This window comes from Gambusia affinis, linkage group LG03 (assembly GCF_019740435.1).
Source record: "Gambusia affinis linkage group LG03, SWU_Gaff_1.0, whole genome shotgun sequence".
Classification (NCBI taxonomy): Eukaryota; Metazoa; Chordata; class Actinopteri; order Cyprinodontiformes; family Poeciliidae; genus Gambusia; species Gambusia affinis.
Window position 1 is genome coordinate 29,041,382 of NC_057870.1, and position 19,494 is coordinate 29,060,875.

General features: G+C 36.6%; 1 protein-coding gene across 1 annotated transcript in view; it reads left to right on the top strand.

The window, feature by feature from the left end:
- The window catches only part of rtn4r (reticulon 4 receptor), a 56,003-nt gene extending 37,855 nt beyond the window's left edge, over window positions 1-18,148 (top strand). Inside the window, exon 2 of the mRNA XM_044111086.1 lies at window positions 15,631-18,148. Coding sequence (XP_043967021.1) covers window positions 15,631-17,012 — 1,382 coding nt within the window. The 3' untranslated portion in view covers window positions 17,013-18,148. The remainder of the gene's footprint in view (window positions 1-15,630) is intronic.
- Window positions 18,149-19,494: the final 1,346 nt, after the last annotated feature.

Consider the following 19,494-nt stretch of genomic DNA (forward strand, 5'->3'; position numbering starts at 1 on the left):
TTAAAAAAAAATCTCTTTTGAATAGGCCCAAAGCAGAACACTGACATCGAGTCTGATGTGGAAATCAACTCTTGCAGTTGATCTGCAGAGGTGCTAGATCTATGAAAATCACACAAAAAAATTAAAACACTCTAACACTTGCTATCTTTCAAATCTTTAGTGCATAAATAACAGTTAGAAATTTGCACAGGCCTAGTCAGTTTTCTGGGAAACAGTAGTGAAACCTCTTTACTTCTTCATACTGAGGAATTCCACTAAACAACAACTCAATCAATTCCTCATGGAACAACTTTGGTTTACTCTAGACTAGTCAGATTCAATATAACATACTGTTTGTTTTTTCACTTACTTCTTGCACAAACAGCAATTCATCTACAGCCAATGTTTCTTCAACAAGCAACAGTGTAAATTCTAAGAAGGTTGTTCCCAAACATAGGACGTTTTGAGTAATGAAACTGTTAGAAAAAAAAACAAAAAAACAACAACTTTAGAGGCACATGTTTGTACCCACTCTATTTTGAGTGTAACAAAGTGAATTATTCTTAGGGAGTTTAAGTGTGCCAAGAAACACAGAGGAATTGAAATGAATTGAAAATGACATCAAGATCTTTGACATCTGTATTCAGTCATTTCAGCATGCCTTGTGGCCAGGGCATTTCTGTGTGCTTTCTCATCTTCAGATGTGCAAACATGCAGGGCATCCTGCGGGTGCTGTCACTCCTCACTAGCTCTGTGAGCTCACTCTTAACATGAGGAGGTGTTAACATTATCCAAAGCTGTCATCCAATATTTACTAGGGCCATTATCGTTTTCAAATACTACGCCAGTGATTCATTTGGCCTTATTCACTCACATTTCAGTGAAGTAAATAAACTGAGAGCCTCACAGCCTCCCCAGTTTCTCCCAACACCGTTACTCATTTTGTTTTGCAGAAGTAAGTAATTCATTTTAGAGAACTTGAGATGTAATCATGCAAAAACATAATTCATGGAAGAAAATAACATCTTGACTCTAAAATATTGTATTTTTTTTATTTCAAAACAAAAAGTGTTGATGTGCACATCAGTAGATGTAAGAGAAACCATTCGGGAGCCTAGCTAAGATATTTTGTGCATGTTAAAATCCTAAAAAGAGGAGAATACAAATATGTTGTTACTTGAATGAAAACCTTTTTCTATATCCACTCTGCTGTCATTCAAAGATCTTAATCAAGAAGAAGCCTTTCATTCATTACTCACTTTTTATTACAACTTTCTCTTGTGGTTACCAAAACAGTTAAAAAAAAATTGGTGCCTTTTAACTTGGTTCTGTAGTTCTGTAGTCACATGGTGACTTAAATCTTGGTTTTAAGTCATGTAATAGTACTATTGTACTCTAAACAGTCTTTACTTATACTCTTGGTCCTAGACTGTAGAAATTTATCTCATATATTCAGAATATAAGTATATAAGCAGCAGGAAAGCTGAGACTACAGCTCTGATACAGTAGATGCTGTTGAACATGTTTTCCTTTAAAGGATGTGATACATGTATTAGCCAGTTAAGTTTGTGGAGTGTTAGTGCACAGTTTTCAGCTGGGTCCCCAGATCTACTCCTTAAGAGCCACTCTCTTTCAACTTTTAGATGCATCCTTGTTTCTTTATACTTGAACTTTGTACCACACTGGAGAGTTAGTTCAGCAATCGTATTTAAGTGTGGTGGTGCATTTACATAACTTCTTTTTGCAGGGCAGGAGCTGCGAAACTTCTGCTGGGCCTAGGGGAGTGCTAGATGTCTTCAGCACCATATAGGAAATCCATACTTGTTTTCCCAGAACTTTTGGCGAACTATAAAATAATTTCACAGCAATCTAGGCGATAAAATGTCTCATCAGGATTAGCCTTTGGACTTCATGCCAAAGCAAGCCTTAACATTTTGTTGTGAAGAACTATTGGCAGTTTGCTGGAGCACACAGGATATTTAGAATACTATGCAGAAGTTCAAATCTAAACTGACATAATTTCTTTACCACCTTCATGCTGGTTGTTTTGGACATGGATTTCTGCTTAAATCCATCCAATACCCACTTCTCTATGTAGGGTCACAAGGGAGCTGGTGTCCATCTCCAGTGGTTACCGTGCAAAAGGCAGGATACACCCGAGGATAGCTCTGATCCAATCCTAGAAAGTAATTTGTGCTTAAGTAAAAACAAGGATGTTGTATCACAACTGGTAGTCTGCCAAAAGACAGCACCAAGAGGGCAAAGACATATACTTTAACAGACACCTTCATTTATTTTCTTTCTAGCCTTGTGTAGATAAGATAATGCCTTTCGTCCTCTTTTAAGCAAAATCTTTTTGGCTGCTCTAAGAACAGCGCAACATTTATAATAGGGCATTGTGAATTGTTGGCCTTCGTTGACTCGAGGAGAGCATTTCAACACCCCCGCACGCTTATGCTTGGGAGATGCTTGCATTATTTTCTGCTTATATTACTTATCGTCTGAATTTTACATGGCTTCACATGAGAAAATTGCCCATGTCTGTGACACTCGGGGGCGGGCATGAAGCTGGATTTCATCCATTCTGCATAACCTCTCGGGCAGACTTGATTCCCGATGCCCTCCATGGAACATTTCATAGTGAGTTGTAGCAGAAATGTGGGAAACCACTTTGGTTTCCTGCCAGCACTATAATAGAGTTGTGAGTAAAAAAACGTTTTTTTTCTTCCTAATCCAATGGAACTCTGCTACATCACATTATTTAATCCACTTTTGTGGTATTTAAGTAAACCTGACTATTTTAGCCATGACTAGTGTAGGAGAAAAATAACAAACATTTTTTTTTTTACCTCTGCTGATTAAAATTTCACAAAGTGAGACAGATAATTGTTGATGTGAATAGTATCTTTGATCTGCTTTGCTCTTTTATACAATACTCAGTCATTATACAATCACTGTTTAGTTCAGGTGGTGTTCTGTTTTTAGGAATACCGATTCAGTGTAGGGGGTCATTAGGTTAAAGAAATTGTAATGCTATATTTTCTTATCATTTCATAGCAGTAAAATAAGGCATTTGTCTGATACACATTGTGACGATTATATTAGTGGTGCATTCTTACATCTAGAGACCTAAATTTCAAAGTTTACAAGACAGCTAAGTAGGTTAAATAGGCAGTGCATTGAATGAGCAGGGGCTTTGTGGGGCTCTAATCATTGGTATAATAATAAGAAACGGCTCTACTCCACCCATCACTTCTATGAAGAAAATTCTATTTTTTTATCAGTATGTCTGGTAAACAGAAGATGGAAGGGTGCACTGTGTAGCACAGGTTACAGATGTATTTATAGGACAGTTCTTGTAGTCCTGTGCATAGTGCATTTTAGTAATTAAGGAATGGATGTCATCTTAAACTAGTGTGACTTTTCTTCAGCATGAACAGGACATGTTTATGAATGTTTTCTCTTTTTCTGCAAACCAGTCAATCAGGAGTTTCTGAACCACTCAGACCATCTGGCACCAATGCCCATTAAACCTTCTTTTTCACCTCTTTTTGATTCACTTTGAACTTCAGCGCATCATCCTATTCTGTCAACCCTAAATGTATTGAGTTGCTGCAGTGTGACTGACTGATTCGTTACTGTTAGGAGTCATATGAACAGCTGAACTTAAAGTGGGAGAGTACATAATTATGCAAAATCCATAACAAATCAAAGTGAACCAAGGTATGAGATATGAGATACCAAAGAGCGCCTTAAAAAAATGCAGTTAATGCTTGACTGCATTTATTTGTGGGCTTAGTTTTCAGCCCACTATACACTGTTGGCAGTTTGCAAATGTTGAGCACAACACAGTGCCGACTGATACCCCGCTGAGTAGTGATGAGCATCTGGGAGGTCAGTGCATCATTGAAGGGTCGATGGTAATTTGATGGCTGTTGTTGAAAGAGAGAACTCCTCACCTCCATTCTCCCTTCCAATTGCTTGCCAGTTGAGAAGGGATTCGATCTGACACCCCTCTGATTGCAAGCTCATTCTATCACTGTCAGGATATTGCCAGTCAACTGCCTATTGTTACTGCTGTCACTTCCCAGTAGTTTGACATCACCATCTCTCTGCCGAGCCAGAAAAAAATGCTGTGTATTGATTTTATCTTTCAGAAAAGGAGGGTTCCATGTATGTGGAGGCTCATAATGTACATCTATTCCGACTGTTTTTAACATAGGAGTGGAGTGGAGTTGCTGGGCTGGGCTTTCCTTCTGCCTGAAGACCTCCAGTTCCTTCAGTTATTCATGAGCCATCTGCTTGGGCAAAGGCTGCGTCAGATGTGTATCAAACAGGACCTCATCTGTCCCTCCCGTTCATCTTCTAATTGTGTCCTAGTGTGCAATCTGAGGCTGACACTAATGCCCCTGCAAGACACCCTGATTAGCTAAGGGACGACTGCCTATTTAGGTCTGTCATGTCCTAAATAACCTGTTTCATCTGATGACTGCATCTATATTTAAGATCACAGCATCTGGTTCATTAATGTTGTAAGAACAAGCAAAAACCTTTTAATTGTATCTGGAGAGACAAAAAGGGATATAGTTTAAAATGTTTCAGTCAGTATTGAAGCAAAGAAACATTGCTAACTATCTAGAGAAACAATTTTTAAAAATCATATAAATAAACCTATATTTAGGTAAGTATTACCAGGTGCAATAAGGCAAAGATGAAAAGTTCAATCACATAACTTGGTTTAAAATCTGTCTTAAATTACAAAATAGCTATTTTAGACTTGTGGTTGAAAGCTATCCAAATAGATGATACCTATGGTCATTTTATGTTTACATAAATTTATTGATAAAAAAAAATCAGTGCACAAAATGCCTGGGCTAAAATTATGATAGGAGAGAAAACAAAAGTAAATTTCATTAGATTTTTATAGCAAAGGCATTGCAATTTTTCAACTGATAAAATTCTTCTCAAGTACGTCACATAGAGCTCTGTGTGGGAAGGTATGGCATATCTTGACTTCAGTGTACCATAGCTATGCACATTTGCAGTGTTCCCAAAGTGATTGATCTTCATTTTACAAACCTTTCACATAAGTGCATGTCAATTCCAGTCTTCCGTGGCACTCACTGAAAACCAAAATGAGCCCAAATGTTTCCCTACAACGTAGACAGGGTTGGTAGAATATCTCTTTCCTCAATTTCTCTAGTTTTCTTGTTGTCTTGGAGCTTCCTGCACATGCATATGTTTCAGGACTAGCTGCATGATAATGTCAGGACATCCCACATCTTTACAAAATGGAGGCCAACACCCAGCAAATTGTTTTGGGTGGAGATATTTTATATTAATTCTGAATCATAATAGACAATCATCATAATTGGGGATTTGCATGTCTTTTTTGCAACTTGACTCATAACTTCAGTGGAAAGACTTAAGACTTGCACGTTGACTTGCAAATTACAGACTTATACCGTCCTCTGCATTCAGGCAACTTTTACATTATAAAGTGCTAAACTCACTGATTTTTACCTCTAGAAATAACATTTACTTTACAAAAAGCAATATGAAGAAGAAACAGTAAGGTATTTGAAAACTTTACTTCCAGTAACAGATGCAATAAAAAGGTCAGCGTAGTCCTTTTCAACTCAGCCTTATTCATATGAATATGCCCTACCAACCAATTCCTTTGCTACTCAGTGGTCCTCTTGAAAATGAAGACCATTTTCCCCATATAATAAAACTTTTCACAGGCTTATGAAGGGAAAAGAGGTTCAAAGCAAACTTTAATAGAATATTCTCCTGGTTTGCTGTGACCGTGTGACTGTAGGCTACTCTGTAATTCTCACTTTTTTCCCCAAAGAAGCAAGGAACTCCACATGGGCAAAAGTAGAAGCACACGATTAGAATGTGCTTCAAAAGTTTGAAGCAGAACAAAAAGCACTGATTTACTGTAAGAAAACTACTTCTTAACTTTTAAAAGTTTTAAGTGGTAAAAATAACTATGTGCATTTTAAATTATTTACAACTGCAGTGGTACAGTTAAAGAAGACTTGATTTCTCAAATTTTAATACAGTTATGATGAGAGTTTTACATATACCCATGAGCGTTAAAGTAGATTTACTGGTTTTACTGACCTGCCTATTTGTCCATAAAGAAATATTTTTTTGTCTTTAATATTTTTACAACAGAAGTGACTTGACTAGAATGTTATTTCAGCTTCCACTATCAAAGGCAATAAATTCTGGTTAGATATTATGAGTGACTGAAGGTGATCAATCCCAGCATTAAAAAATGTTAGTTTGACAGCACTGATTGGATCAGTGGAGAATCAGGAAACTTGGGTAATATATAAATTGAATTGTGAATTTACACAAGCAATCAAATACCTTCTAGTGAATAGATTCATGGTCAAATAATACAAAGATTAATTTCTCTATATAGTGTCATAAAATTTTAATAAAGTAGAGGAGAGTCTTTGTAAGCAGATTTTCATAAATTAAGCCATTGTGCTTCTAATTTGTACTCATAAAAAACAATGTAATTGTAAATATTCAAAACCTGTTAAAATCAGTAATCAACACAAAAAAGGTTAACTTTTTATAAAGTTAACCTTTTTTTCTTCAGTTCTTTAATTCTACCTTTTTTATTGGTGAAATTCTTGACAGCTTTTAGTTTGCGATAGTGTTTTACCCTTTCCAATCTTGTCTTCATCTTATCTGCATCAATATTCTTTGACTGGTTTTCAGCTATCATTACATCTGGATTTCCTCCAAGTTTCCCATTTGGGCATGATATAAAACAATGCATGTATGAATGGACTTGGATATGATATATACCACAGCTGAAAGAAATTATAAGTATATTAAATGACAGCCTGCCTCGCAGCAACACAATAATGTATAATTTCAGAAGGCGACCAGGAGGTCCCTCTGGAGATCGATGTGATTCATCTTTGACAGAGACATCACTTCCACTCTAAGCAAAGGGATAAGACATGTTAGCTGTCGCTTCTCGTTCCCTGTTCCTCCAAAGTAAAGCTACCGTGATGAATCAGAGGCTGGCTGAATGTGCTGTCCCAGCATGCCCTCTGTCTACTTTGTGCATATTGGTGCATGGAAAAATGTCAGAATGAATGTTGCATTTTAACTGTAAGACAAAGGAGCAGTGAGCATTTGTGTGAAGCTGCAAACATGCCAGGGACATATGCAAATGAGTGAGGAATCTGGCTATGTGATGCCCCGATGAGTAAACAAAGCTGTCTGCACCCACTCATTCCACTTATGTTGACATCTTTATGTTTTTTCCAACAGAATGTGATGTACTCTGGCTTCTGCTGGGGCACTGGCACCACAACATTTAAACTAAAGCCACGGTTTGTTGATTTTATTTATCCACTCCACTGGCTTTCAGCTTTTTGGCATCTGGAACCAAACTATTGAAACTGGGAAAACATGTCATAGGCCATCAAAGTACACAAAACTTTCTGTAAAAATACACTTTTCCTTGGTTGTACTTAAGTCTAACCTGTAATTTGTAATGCTATTTGAGCATAAGTCTGATTTTGGCATAATCCCCCTTTAAACAAACACCTCAACACTTTCCTCCTCATCATTATATTTAGTCCTAAATAATTCTTATCACACCATTGTATCCAAAAACACAAAGTCATGAACTCTTACAGTAGAGTTGAATGTTGACATATCTACTGTCAGTTGAAAACAGAATAAAACAAATCTGGAGAATGTGCTCCCAGATGCAGTGACTTTTCATTAATTCAGAGTTGATAGCAGCATTGATTGGTTATTTTAAGTAACTGAAGACCTTTGCTAGAAAGAACCCAGTGGCTCCTAAATTAAATTGTGTAGACCCTATACTACATGACAAAGTTCGTCTCTCTTCTTGTTTTTTTATGGTTTTTGCTTTTAGATACCAGGATATTCCTCATGGTTAATCAAACAATACAGAACCATTTTTACTACAAACAATAATCTAAAAATGGTTCAGACCACTGATTGGTAAAAACAACTACCATCTGTGGTTTCCTAAACAAGCCTTGAAGTCCTAAACACACCAACACTTTACAATATTCTTTGAGAAAAGAAACTGTAAATCTGGGCTCTAGGATTTTGTTTGTCTGCTGATACATAAAAGATAAATAACCCCAAAACAAAGATTTGAAACGAGTCATTTCATCACTTAATTAGAATTAGGTTTGATTTAGTTCTTAATATGTTACAATTTTACTCATAGTAACATGATGCAATAAATTGGGAAAAGGCAACAATGTGATGATTTGCAGATGAATGAGAATAAGAATTATTTTTTTTAATCCAATGTCTTTGATTATTTAGTTTCATATCATGATTGCCACTGAATGAGCCTAAAATATGTGATGATACAAAATATATCTATCACTCATTCAGTACTGAAAAGCAATCAAAAAATTGTACAGTTGAGCCCTGCCCATTCATCATTGTGGATTCACCTATTCACAGATTTTTCTTTGAAGCATAACTCCAAGTCATTTGTAGAAAATGTGCCTATTGACAGATATTTTTGTGAAGCATACCTAAAATATTTGAAATACCGTGGTGCAAGATTATGTGAGACATTAGAGCCCCATTCATTTTCCTTGTGGCTCACTGACTGTACAGCCAAGAGCAGAGATAAAGAAAGCCATGGATGCCAACTTCTCAACTAGTGCATGACGGTTTCCGCTTTGCGTATTGATGTAGACTGAGGTATATCTGGTGCTTAAACTATTAAGATAGGCAGTTACAAGTGTTTCAGTAGGAGGTCTCAAGTATGGTAGATTTCTGCCAGTTGTGTGTAGTTGTGTCCTTATCCCCTGCAATTACCAGGGTTTAAAGAATAGGTGTACCTTTGAAATATAGCAACAGAGTGATGATTAGAGCACCATATGCTCTAATTGTCCTAATTTCATTTATGGTGCTCTATGCACCATAAATTTAGACAAAAATTACTGCAGAGTAATTTTTGTCTACATTGAAAGTACTATCTAGTATGTGTCTTTGTTTGAAGTTAACACATTATTTTAAGTCCCATATTATTCTCCTGACAGGAAGTAATCTTGATTTGCTTGATTGTGTTGATAAAACCGGTTAACCCTCTTATTATGATCCTGACTGCTGCGACTGGATTTGATATTATATAGTTAGGGACATAAAGACTGTTCGACAACACAAAAGCATTAAAGACGTCCCTGCCAATTTCTAAATCATTTGGGTACTTAGTAGAAAAATAAACGGTAAGAGAATGAAAGACTAAATCACAATGTGTATTTCTGTGCCTGTTAATTGTTATAGTGTTTGTGCCATTTCAATGTGCCTTTAATTTGCTAATCAGGGACAAATAAAACTGTATTGCAATAACTGGAATAAAACTGAAAACTGTGAGAAGAGTGAAAGCTACTGCAACTAGCTTACAGTTAATCACTAATAAGACCAAAGTCTACATTTGGTTTGAAGCTTCCTATTAGTTAACATAAAAATGGTCATTTCACAGTTCTTCATAGTCAGTAGTTCAAATCCCCAACTGCTTAGAGTGATTAGTAAAGAAAAAGTATGCTTGTAAGGATTATATAAAATAAAATATGATATTTCTGAAACCTTGAATCTATTTGTGAAGATATAAAAAGCAACATTAGAATGCATTATTTTAATGTAGACAAAAAAATACATTAAGAAATACAATATACACTACAATATATCATATTGCCCAAACCATGTTACTCTTGTAAGATGGATGTATTGTTACATCCCTCTCTAAGAAAAATGGCTTACGCAGTGCTTTTTTGCTGCATATTAAAAGTTAGCTTCCTTGTGCAGAATTGTTTTACTCAATGTGATCACATCAGATATTCGAATACTTAGGAATCAACTAAGATTCACATAAAGTACAAGCAACTAACCTATAGACACACAAGAAAGTGTTGTCTGTATTAATTTGTTACCAAAACTTGAATTTGTCCAGCAGTAATAAATAGTTTATCCAACTCTGAAGTGAAACTATCTCAAATGGAAAATGAAGCAAAGAAGAGCCAAGATCAAACCATTTCATTCAATAGAAAATGCTCTAAAGCAGGGGTGGGCAATTAATTTCTTCAGGGGGCCGCATGAAAAATCTGAAATATGTTGGAGGGCCGATCCAGCAATGACTCAAATTTAATCTTGACCCATTATTCATTTTCTCATACCTCTTGTTGTAATAAAATATTTAAATCATATTCTTTTGTTAAGAAGAATATTCAGTAAATATTAACAAAAATTAATTTGTGGTTTGGCTGAAGTGAGAATTAATACTATCAAATTAATAGTTTAAAAAAATATCACATCTGCATTTATTTTTAACTTTTTAATCTCTCCACAATTGAAATGGTGTGTGTTATATTAATCAACTGATCAACTGCATATATGAGCAATAAATGGTTTTAAGTGTTGGAAAAGCCTGATAACCTGCAGTGCTGCAACTTGAAGGACTAACACAAAAGTACCTCCAATCAGATGCAAATGAATGGGAAAACAAAGTACTTTAAATACAGCAGAAACTTAAAGAGTTTAATATCACTTTAGGTAACATTAAAATAACTCATTACAAAATGTAATTACAAATGAAACTGTAATGACTTGAAAACTTGTAAGAACCAAAACTGAAATACTACAAGGAATAGACAGCTTCAAGTATCTTTGTCCTGGATTCTCTTTAATAAACCAACTTTTTTACTGTGAGATTTGGACACCCATCTGTTGTCACGCCCACCAGTTTGTCCCAGTTCAGACCCAAGCTTTCCAGACACGCATTTACCTCTACTAAGAGCTCACTCCCTGTTGTTGTCCCTTTCATTGACCGCATGCCTGCCAGCTCCTCCGTGATGCTAAATTCTGCATTGATCCTGCGCGAAGATGAGCAGCTGGCAGTGTCCCGATGTCACAGCTCTCATCCAAAGCCAGGGAAAAATACCGGTTCTCAAAATCATTCACGCTGTCTTTCAGTTGCAGCACCAGGTTCGTCGCGATGTCCTCAATCCTTCTCGTTACGTTTGCGGCGGGAGAGGGAGATGTTCTCAAAAGCGTCTTTATTCTCAGGAAATATTAGCACTGCTTAATATACTCTCCGTCAGAGAAAGGTTTGCTCTTCCTAGCAATCTTGTGGGATATGACAAAACTTGCCTTGACTGCAGCTCCTCTAGATGCCAGGCGTTTTGTAAAAAGTGTTTGTTGAGCTTGCAACTTGGCTACGAGTACAGACGACTCAGTGATGTGCTCTTTCTCTGAAAAGTTCTTGTATCTCTTCTGTTTGGTCACATAGTGACGGTGGATATTATATTCCTTTAACGCAGCCACCTGCGCACCACAAACTAAACACACGGCCTTGCCTTTGACTTCAATAAAGAAATATTTCGCTGTCCATGCCTTGTTAAAAATGCAGAATTCGGAATCAACTTTTCTTTTTTACCGTGAGATGACATTTGTGGGGATCGTGTATTCGCACCTGTTGCTGTGCGTTAGCATTTACGTACGTGCATTCATAAACGGTGCGTCAAGCCCTTTCAAAATAAAAGACAGCTGTGTCGCATGCACACGAAAATACGGTGTTTTGTTTTGACTGGGGGGACGCGGGCCGGACAGGCATGCCCAACGGGCCATATCTGGCCCGCGGGCCTTAAAATGCCCAGGTCTGCTCTAAAGTATTTCTATCATACATCTTATTTAACATACTCGAAGGGATAAAAAATATAATACTTAATGCTTGAGTCGGTTGCAGGGCTGTATAAATTTGTATTTAATATGTAATCTTATATTAAAACGTTGTAAACTTGTTGGTATTGTCCTTCACATGAAGTCCTCCCCTGGGAACCCGTCAGGAACCCGTCATGTAATTGCAATGCTGCTGTCTGTCACTACTGTGGGCTAATCTGAATGAAGTTGTGAGGCACAATAGGCAGTCGGCAACAGGATGCAGTGATTTCAGCAGTGATTGACAACACCTTGTAAGATTTACTTGAAGCTGAAAAGATTAGAATTGTGACTTAGGTGAAAAAAATATATATATATTATTCTGCTTCTAATCAAAGTAACATTGCTGTAATAACAATTGTGTGTCTTAAAGAAAAGAGGCTGATGGTAGAGTGTGAAAGTGGGAAGGATCTACTTTCAGCTGTACTTTGACAAAAGAGATTTGAAAGCAGTCAGCAGCAATCAATTCTGCTAATGATAAAATGAATATATTTATTTTCTGTATAATGTAAATTGAGACAAGAAAACTTAATTTTGATTAAACCCATAAGCAATGTACCAAATTGCTAATTAGTAGACGAAGCAGTTTACCTGCACCATTGCGAAGTTATGTTGAACTCTGTGAAAATATCACATTGTTAACCCAAAAAAAGACACTTTTCATCATTAAAGGCAGAAAATGTCAACTATTCCTTGCCAAAAACACATATAGAAATGCTATGTGTAACCAATAACTATGTTTTTTGTTTGATACATTGACACATGACGTGAGACTTGGAACCCCTTTTTGTTTGTTGATGGTGTTAACACTCACTCAGTCAGATAATTTACTGTACACATGTCAGTTTATTTCAACTAAACATATTCCTAAAAATCCAGAATTGCATTCAGTTTCAGAAATACAAGGAAACAATGTCTAGGTTTAGCAGATAGAGCACTGATACAGGTGAGGGAGAGTCAGACCAGAGAAACTCTATATAGCCAGAGAACACGAGTCACTCAGAGACTTTTGCTAGCATTAAATTAGAAGAACTTAAGACTCAGTAAACGATTAAAACATATATTGTAGTTCTTTAAGAACAAGAAACTTTTTAAATCCTTGGTGTACCTTAATCCTTGTTATTGGGCTATGCCTACTTTATGTACTCCTAAATCTGTCATCTTAAGAGTATCACCACAGTAAAAAGTTGTCTCCAAATATCACCACATTGATATATATCTTCAAACCGCTTAGTTGCAGCAAAAAAAAATAAAATAAAATCAAACATGTTGCATGTTTGGTGGACGAACGTTGTTCAGTAATGAATTCCAGTTTTATATGCCACTTGAATTCAGAATTACTTGTGAGAAAATTGGATGTTTCAGACCAACCATTACCACCAAATCCAATATCGCTGCCAAGCAACAAAAAGTTGTCTATAATTGGAACCAAAAAAGCTTCCTCCGCTGAATATGTTACAGCAAAATAGTGTAAGAATTAACATTGACAATACATTTTTCACGCTATTGTTCATGATCTGTATTTGTGTTAAAACATATTTTGTTTTATTGTTTTGTGTGTGTCTATAACCACTGCATCACTTTGTTCATATTTGCCATCAAAAAATTATAGATACAAGCATTTCTTCAGATTATCACAGAAGGCAGCCCTAAAACCACCCGTGCAAGAGTTTGAAAACCATTGCTGCAGATTGAACCATACAGGATCTAATCTTAATATTATATTAAGGCTTCTGTTTGGATACTAGAATTTTGTTCAAAGAATAACGCAATTTCATCAGTAGAATTATAGGGGGTTTGACAACATTTACGAATTATTGAACAGTTTCTATCAAAAACATGACATATTTTGCTTCGTTCAGTGGAATCCATGCAATGACATGAGGTGCAGGTGAAATAAACTGCTAATGAACAGGCAGGAAAGAGAGAGGAGAAAAAAAATGAAGACGACAGAGGAGATACACGAAACATTCTGTGAGGTAAAATATCGCTATTGTTAGTCAGTGCTGAGGGAAAAGTGCTGCGGTGCAGAAAGAGTGGAAAGTCTTGACAGTTTTCTGGTGGCAGTCTGACGGCTGAGCAGGGAGGCTGGGAGGAAAGTGCAGCAGAGGGCTGCTGTCAGGCCACACCAGAGCCCCATTTAACAAGGTCCAGAGATAAGCTGCACCACAATACTTTGCAGGCGAATGAGAAGGGGGTGAGTAGTGGGATGTAAGGAGGGATGAGTACGGCTCATGTATTTTTCCCCACTCTCACCACCTGCCATCCCTTGAATTTTTGAAAATTTTGAGGAAGGACCGGAGTTGAACGGGATTCAGAGAATTGGAGGAGCATCTCCCATTGTATGATTATCACAGTTTGTGACATGTTGACATCTTCATCTGTACATGAAGGATGTGTAAGTGGTTGTAGATAATGTTCATTTTTTCTGAGCCGGTCAGCAGTGTAATATCTGAGCGGATCCTTTATGTGTGGCTATCTATCCTCATTTCAGTTATACTACTTTTGATCTGAACCATGGTGGAGTATATGCACAAATAATTAATGTAAGCAAATGTGATGTATGTTTTATTTTTAAACATGGGTAAAGATAAAATAAACATTGCTCTTAATTGTTGAGCATACAGCAGAGTTGTATGCATAAATCAAGCAATGGTGCTGTATAATATCAAAGTCTGATCATTTATGTTGTAAAGATTGAAGGAAACTTGATAAAGCAATTTGTTTTCTTTAGTTGTTAAAACTGATTCTGGCAGAACATACTGAGTCAACACACAATCTGATCTTTAATTATTTGATTTTGATTCATATCATCTGGTAACTCTAAATAATTTTGTATAATAATATCATGCAGGATGTGTTACATGTACTGCTCAGAAAGGAAAACTGATGAGTTGCATTTTTATTAAGATAAAAGTTAGAACAATTTAGTACAAAGGTGCAGTGGATTTGATAAATTGCAAAAACACTATTACAGCTGGATTGTAAGAAAATGAAAATCTATGATCTCCTTATATTTCTAATGTCACAGATTAAACAGTATTGATGTCTTTATATGCACCCACAAGAGGTCATCTGCACTGTATACCAAGAGTGTAAGTTTAAGCCACTTTAGTGGAACTTTACTTTTTTTTTTTTTTTTTTATAACAGAGCTACTTCCATCTTCCACATAATCTGCTGAGGATAAACTAAGTTACATTCACTTCTAGCATGACCTTTCAAAACCCATTTGATATTCTGTTAAAAAAATCTCAAGATACTCCCTTTATGTGGTAAGAATTTATGGTCATTCCTGAATATAAACCCTAACACTGAGGGTTTATGTAATAAAGGGTAATGGTGGTATAATTTAGCTCCCTCCAAAATAATTAGTTGGCTCTGTCTACCTGGTACCACTATCAGATTTTCATTTTTTTTCTGCTTGGTATGGTGATTTTTCTCCCTCAATCAGGCACAATGTCAGCGTCAGGAACACTAAAACACCATTAGTTATGTCTGTTTTATTAGATTAAGCTAATTCCATACAGCAGCCACCCAACCAATTCAAAATGAGTCAACAGTTGAGAGGACTCCTGCTGCTTTCAATCCAAACAACATCAAAGCTAAAACATCCAGTGAATCAATTTTTAAACTGGATTAACTGTTCTGTTTATTCGTGTTAAACATCAAGATCATTTCAAAAGAATATTTGGAATTTTGTTTGATTTTCATTACATTTCAGCTGGCACTTATTCAAAAGAGACAAATAGCATATTTATTGTCTAGGGAGTACTGAAAGGTTGCCTGTTTTATTATTTTGTGTGTGCACTTGCCAAGATTCTCTTTTTTCTACAGATTTCCAGGTTATATTTATTTAATATTTACTGATCCACCTGTGTCTTTTCTTAATGTCTCCACAGGGGGGCGACTCCTTTTCCTGGTGATGTGGCTGAACCTATTGCCTCAAACTGAAAGCTGCCCTGCCAAGTGTGTGTGCTACAGTGAGCCCAGGCCCACTGTGGCTTGCCAGCAACAAGGACTGTTTTCCATTCCTACAGTGATTCCTGTACGGAGCCAACGGATATTCCTCCAGAGTAACAAGCTGACAGTGGTGAGGTCCACTAGCTTCAGTTCTTGCCACAATCTTACTGTTCTCTGGCTCTACTCAAACAACATAACCTACATCGAGGCTGGAGCCTTTTTTGGTCTGGAAAAACTGGAGGAACTGGATATTGGAGATAACAGCAACCTCCGCACCATTAACCCAACGGCCTTTCGGGGTTTAACTAAGCTGCACACCCTCCACCTTCACAGGTGTGGCCTGTCAGAGCTCCCTGTTGGGGTTTTCAGAGGAATGTTCTCTCTCCAGTATCTTTACTTGCAGGATAATAACATTCACACTCTGCATGATGACACTTTTGTGGACCTTGCCAATCTCACTTATCTCTACCTGCATAATAACAAGATCAAGATAGTAACAGACAACATGTTTCGTGGCGTAATAAATCTGGACAGGCTACTGCTACACCAGAACCAGGTAATCTTTGTACAACCCAGGGCTTTTAGTGATCTCGGAAAACTAAAATCCTTGTTCCTGTTCTTCAACAACCTTACTGTCTTGACTGGGGAGACAATGGATCCTCTGGTTTCCCTACAGTATTTGCGCTTAAATGGGAATCAGTGGATTTGTGACTGCCGTGCGAGGACCTTGTGGGATTGGTTCAAACGTTTCAAAGGCTCCAGTTCAGAATTGGAGTGCTATGTCCCAGAGTTCCTGGCAGGAAAGGATCTGAAACAACTGAAAAGTGAAGAATTAGAGGGATGTGTTGAGACATCACAAATCCAGACAACTCTCTTTAACTCCAAGGCACAGTCTGGAAAATTTTCCTCAACTGAAAGCCCTCTAGGCGACAACATTCCCAAGTGTTGTCTTGGAGATAATGACAAATCCTCCATCCTTTCTGGAAAGAGTCGCCAGATCACTAATAATCCCCCTAAGGAAAAGGAGAACATGTCCAAGACCAAATACAAGCAGCAAGAAAGAACAAAAAATGAGACCCAGAATAAGCAGAATGATGGGCCACTGGGGACCTTATCCAACAACCTGGACAAGACGTTGGAAAACCTAAACCCTGAATTCATAGAAAATCCGGAATCATCTACAGCATCAAACAAAAAGAAAAAGAAGTGTTCCAGAAAAACAAAATTGGATTCCCACTGCAGTAAAAGCCAAAGCTCTACTTTGCAAGTGCTGCACTTTCTCATCATTCCCATGATTTGGATATCTCTAGCCATGTCTTAGGACTCCTGATAACACGCTGCACAAAGGACTCAAGAATGTTTATGCTAATGACAATGATACAGAAGATCCAGTGACGCCTACAACAGACAGTGACTGAGAAGCAAGGAGTCATGTTGATCCAACATTGCTGGAGACAAACAATAATGAAAAGAGTACAATAAAAGAAATGGATGCCTTTACAGAACACTACAGATCTAATGTAAATATTGATTTGGTGCCCAAAATTGTTTGTTCTCTATGTACTCAACTGTACTGTGTCTAAGATACACTTCGGAGAATCCTCCTTTTTCCCCCTTAAAAGCTTTTACTGCTTAGACAGACCACAGGAAGACAAAATAAAGGACAAAAAAGGTGGGAAAAAAAAGCTTCATACAAGAAATCAGAGACAGAATGCACACAAAGAATGTTTGGTCTGTTTAAAGAAGAAAAAAAAAACAATCCCCTCTCATTATTTATTCAAAGTCATACATTTGTTGTAATGTTCTTTTTTATGTTTATAAAAACAAATGTTTTGCCTCCCCTGAATTTTAGTTCTATATTTTCATGACAGAAAGGATATATGGGGAGCATTTATGAAATGAATGATGTCCTTTTATTCATTGGGGATTGCAATGGAATCATAGATATGCATTTTATTTTACTTGTGTACAAGTATGAATATATTATGAATAAAAGTTCTTATTTCATAGATGTTTATTTTGTGTGGTATTTTTCTGAAATACCAAAAACACTTGATATATGTTGTTCTGTTTTCTGTGGGGGTTTTCAGCCATTAGCCTAGTAAACCTTTCAATGGCCCTTTGGCCATTTTTGTCATTACAGACATTTTTATATGTATGACTTGAAAAACTGTATCATTGGAGATGCATTTTACTTTGTTAATTGTACTCATCTGAGTTTTTCTCTAACAATTTAAATATTTTTACCTTCTGCAAAAATGTTGATAGTGAAAGACAGACTTCTTCAGTCTATCTCTGTCTGTCACATGTGACATGCTGCATGAACTTTGTTCAGATATGCCATCCTGGGAGAACTGTTGGAACACTATTCACTACATTTGTTGACCTGTAAAACAGAGCATCATGGTTAGGAAGCAGAATAGGAATATTCTTTAAGCTATGTCTGAAGAAAATTATTGGCACTATAATTAGACCTGAAAAAAAAAAAAAACACCTTGAAAAATCAAATGTTTAATCACATAGTAGTATGATAATAGATTTTTATATATATATATATATATATATATATATATATATATATAATTTTCTTGCTCATTACTTGCAATGCTAATATACAGATCATTGACAGAACTAACACTTGCTTGGATGTCAGTGGATTAGTGAAATGTTCTATATTATACATCTTACAGAGCAGTTTTTGTGAAAGGACCTGAAGAATAGTAAAACGGGATTCAGCGAAGACCACGGAAACGCTGCCTTCAGATTGTGTCTGAGGCAAACAGGAAGTCCGCCACAAAACCAACCCTGTAGCAACGAGCCCTACATAAAGGTTCCGCGTCGCCACTCCTGCCCTCATCTCAACCCCAGTAAAGCAATGTAAAAACAGGCAATATAACATTACAAAAAATTCTAACAAAATATCATTTGCTCATTTTTGGAAAAAATAAAATAAATAGTATATGAAAATATTTCAAAATTATATAACAGCCAAAAATAATGTGGGTGCATTTTTAGGTGCACCACATTCTGCTGAATTACCTTGATTCAACTGGACCTTTGCAATACCTCACCACACTATCTAAAAAGAAATGGTTCATAAATCTTATTATTGAACTTCTGCAAATTTCATGAGAACTTTCCTTGTACTGACTCTTCTCACTTCCCCAGAATTATGCTGGAGTATCTAGCAACATCTTCTTTCACTTACAAACTTTTAAAAAGTCCGTATAATGTATTTTCCATGTATGTACAGCCATTTTATAGCACAATCGATATCTCACCGTCTGTTTTGAAAATGCTGTATATTGCATACATGACTTAAAAGAAATTTGAAATTGGGCCTCTGTCTCTTTAAGAATCTCAAACTCTTTCTGACACACCACAACAATGCTTCTTATTATGTTGTTAACTGTTCTTAGGAGCAGTTAACAACATAATAAGTTGTTATTATGAGAAGCAGTCTGTATGATACGCCCAGCAGGTACATAGTTCACCAGGCTGGAGACCGCACCTCCAAGGAGGAGTTTTGTGAAAACAGGAGGCAAATGGATGCAACGGGAGATTCAAGGACTCCTCAAACATGCATGAGAGGATCAAAGCAACACTCTAAGTATGTTTTCAATGAGGGAGTAACATTTTAAAATGATATAAAGCTCTAAAGGTTGATTTTAGATAATACATTTTCTTCAAAAAATCTTTAATCCTACAACTTGCAAATCTCTTGATAAGCACTTTGAGTGTGCTTCAGCACCCAATGCAATGTGACATTATGACATCTCCATCCCTATATGACAACAGTGTAC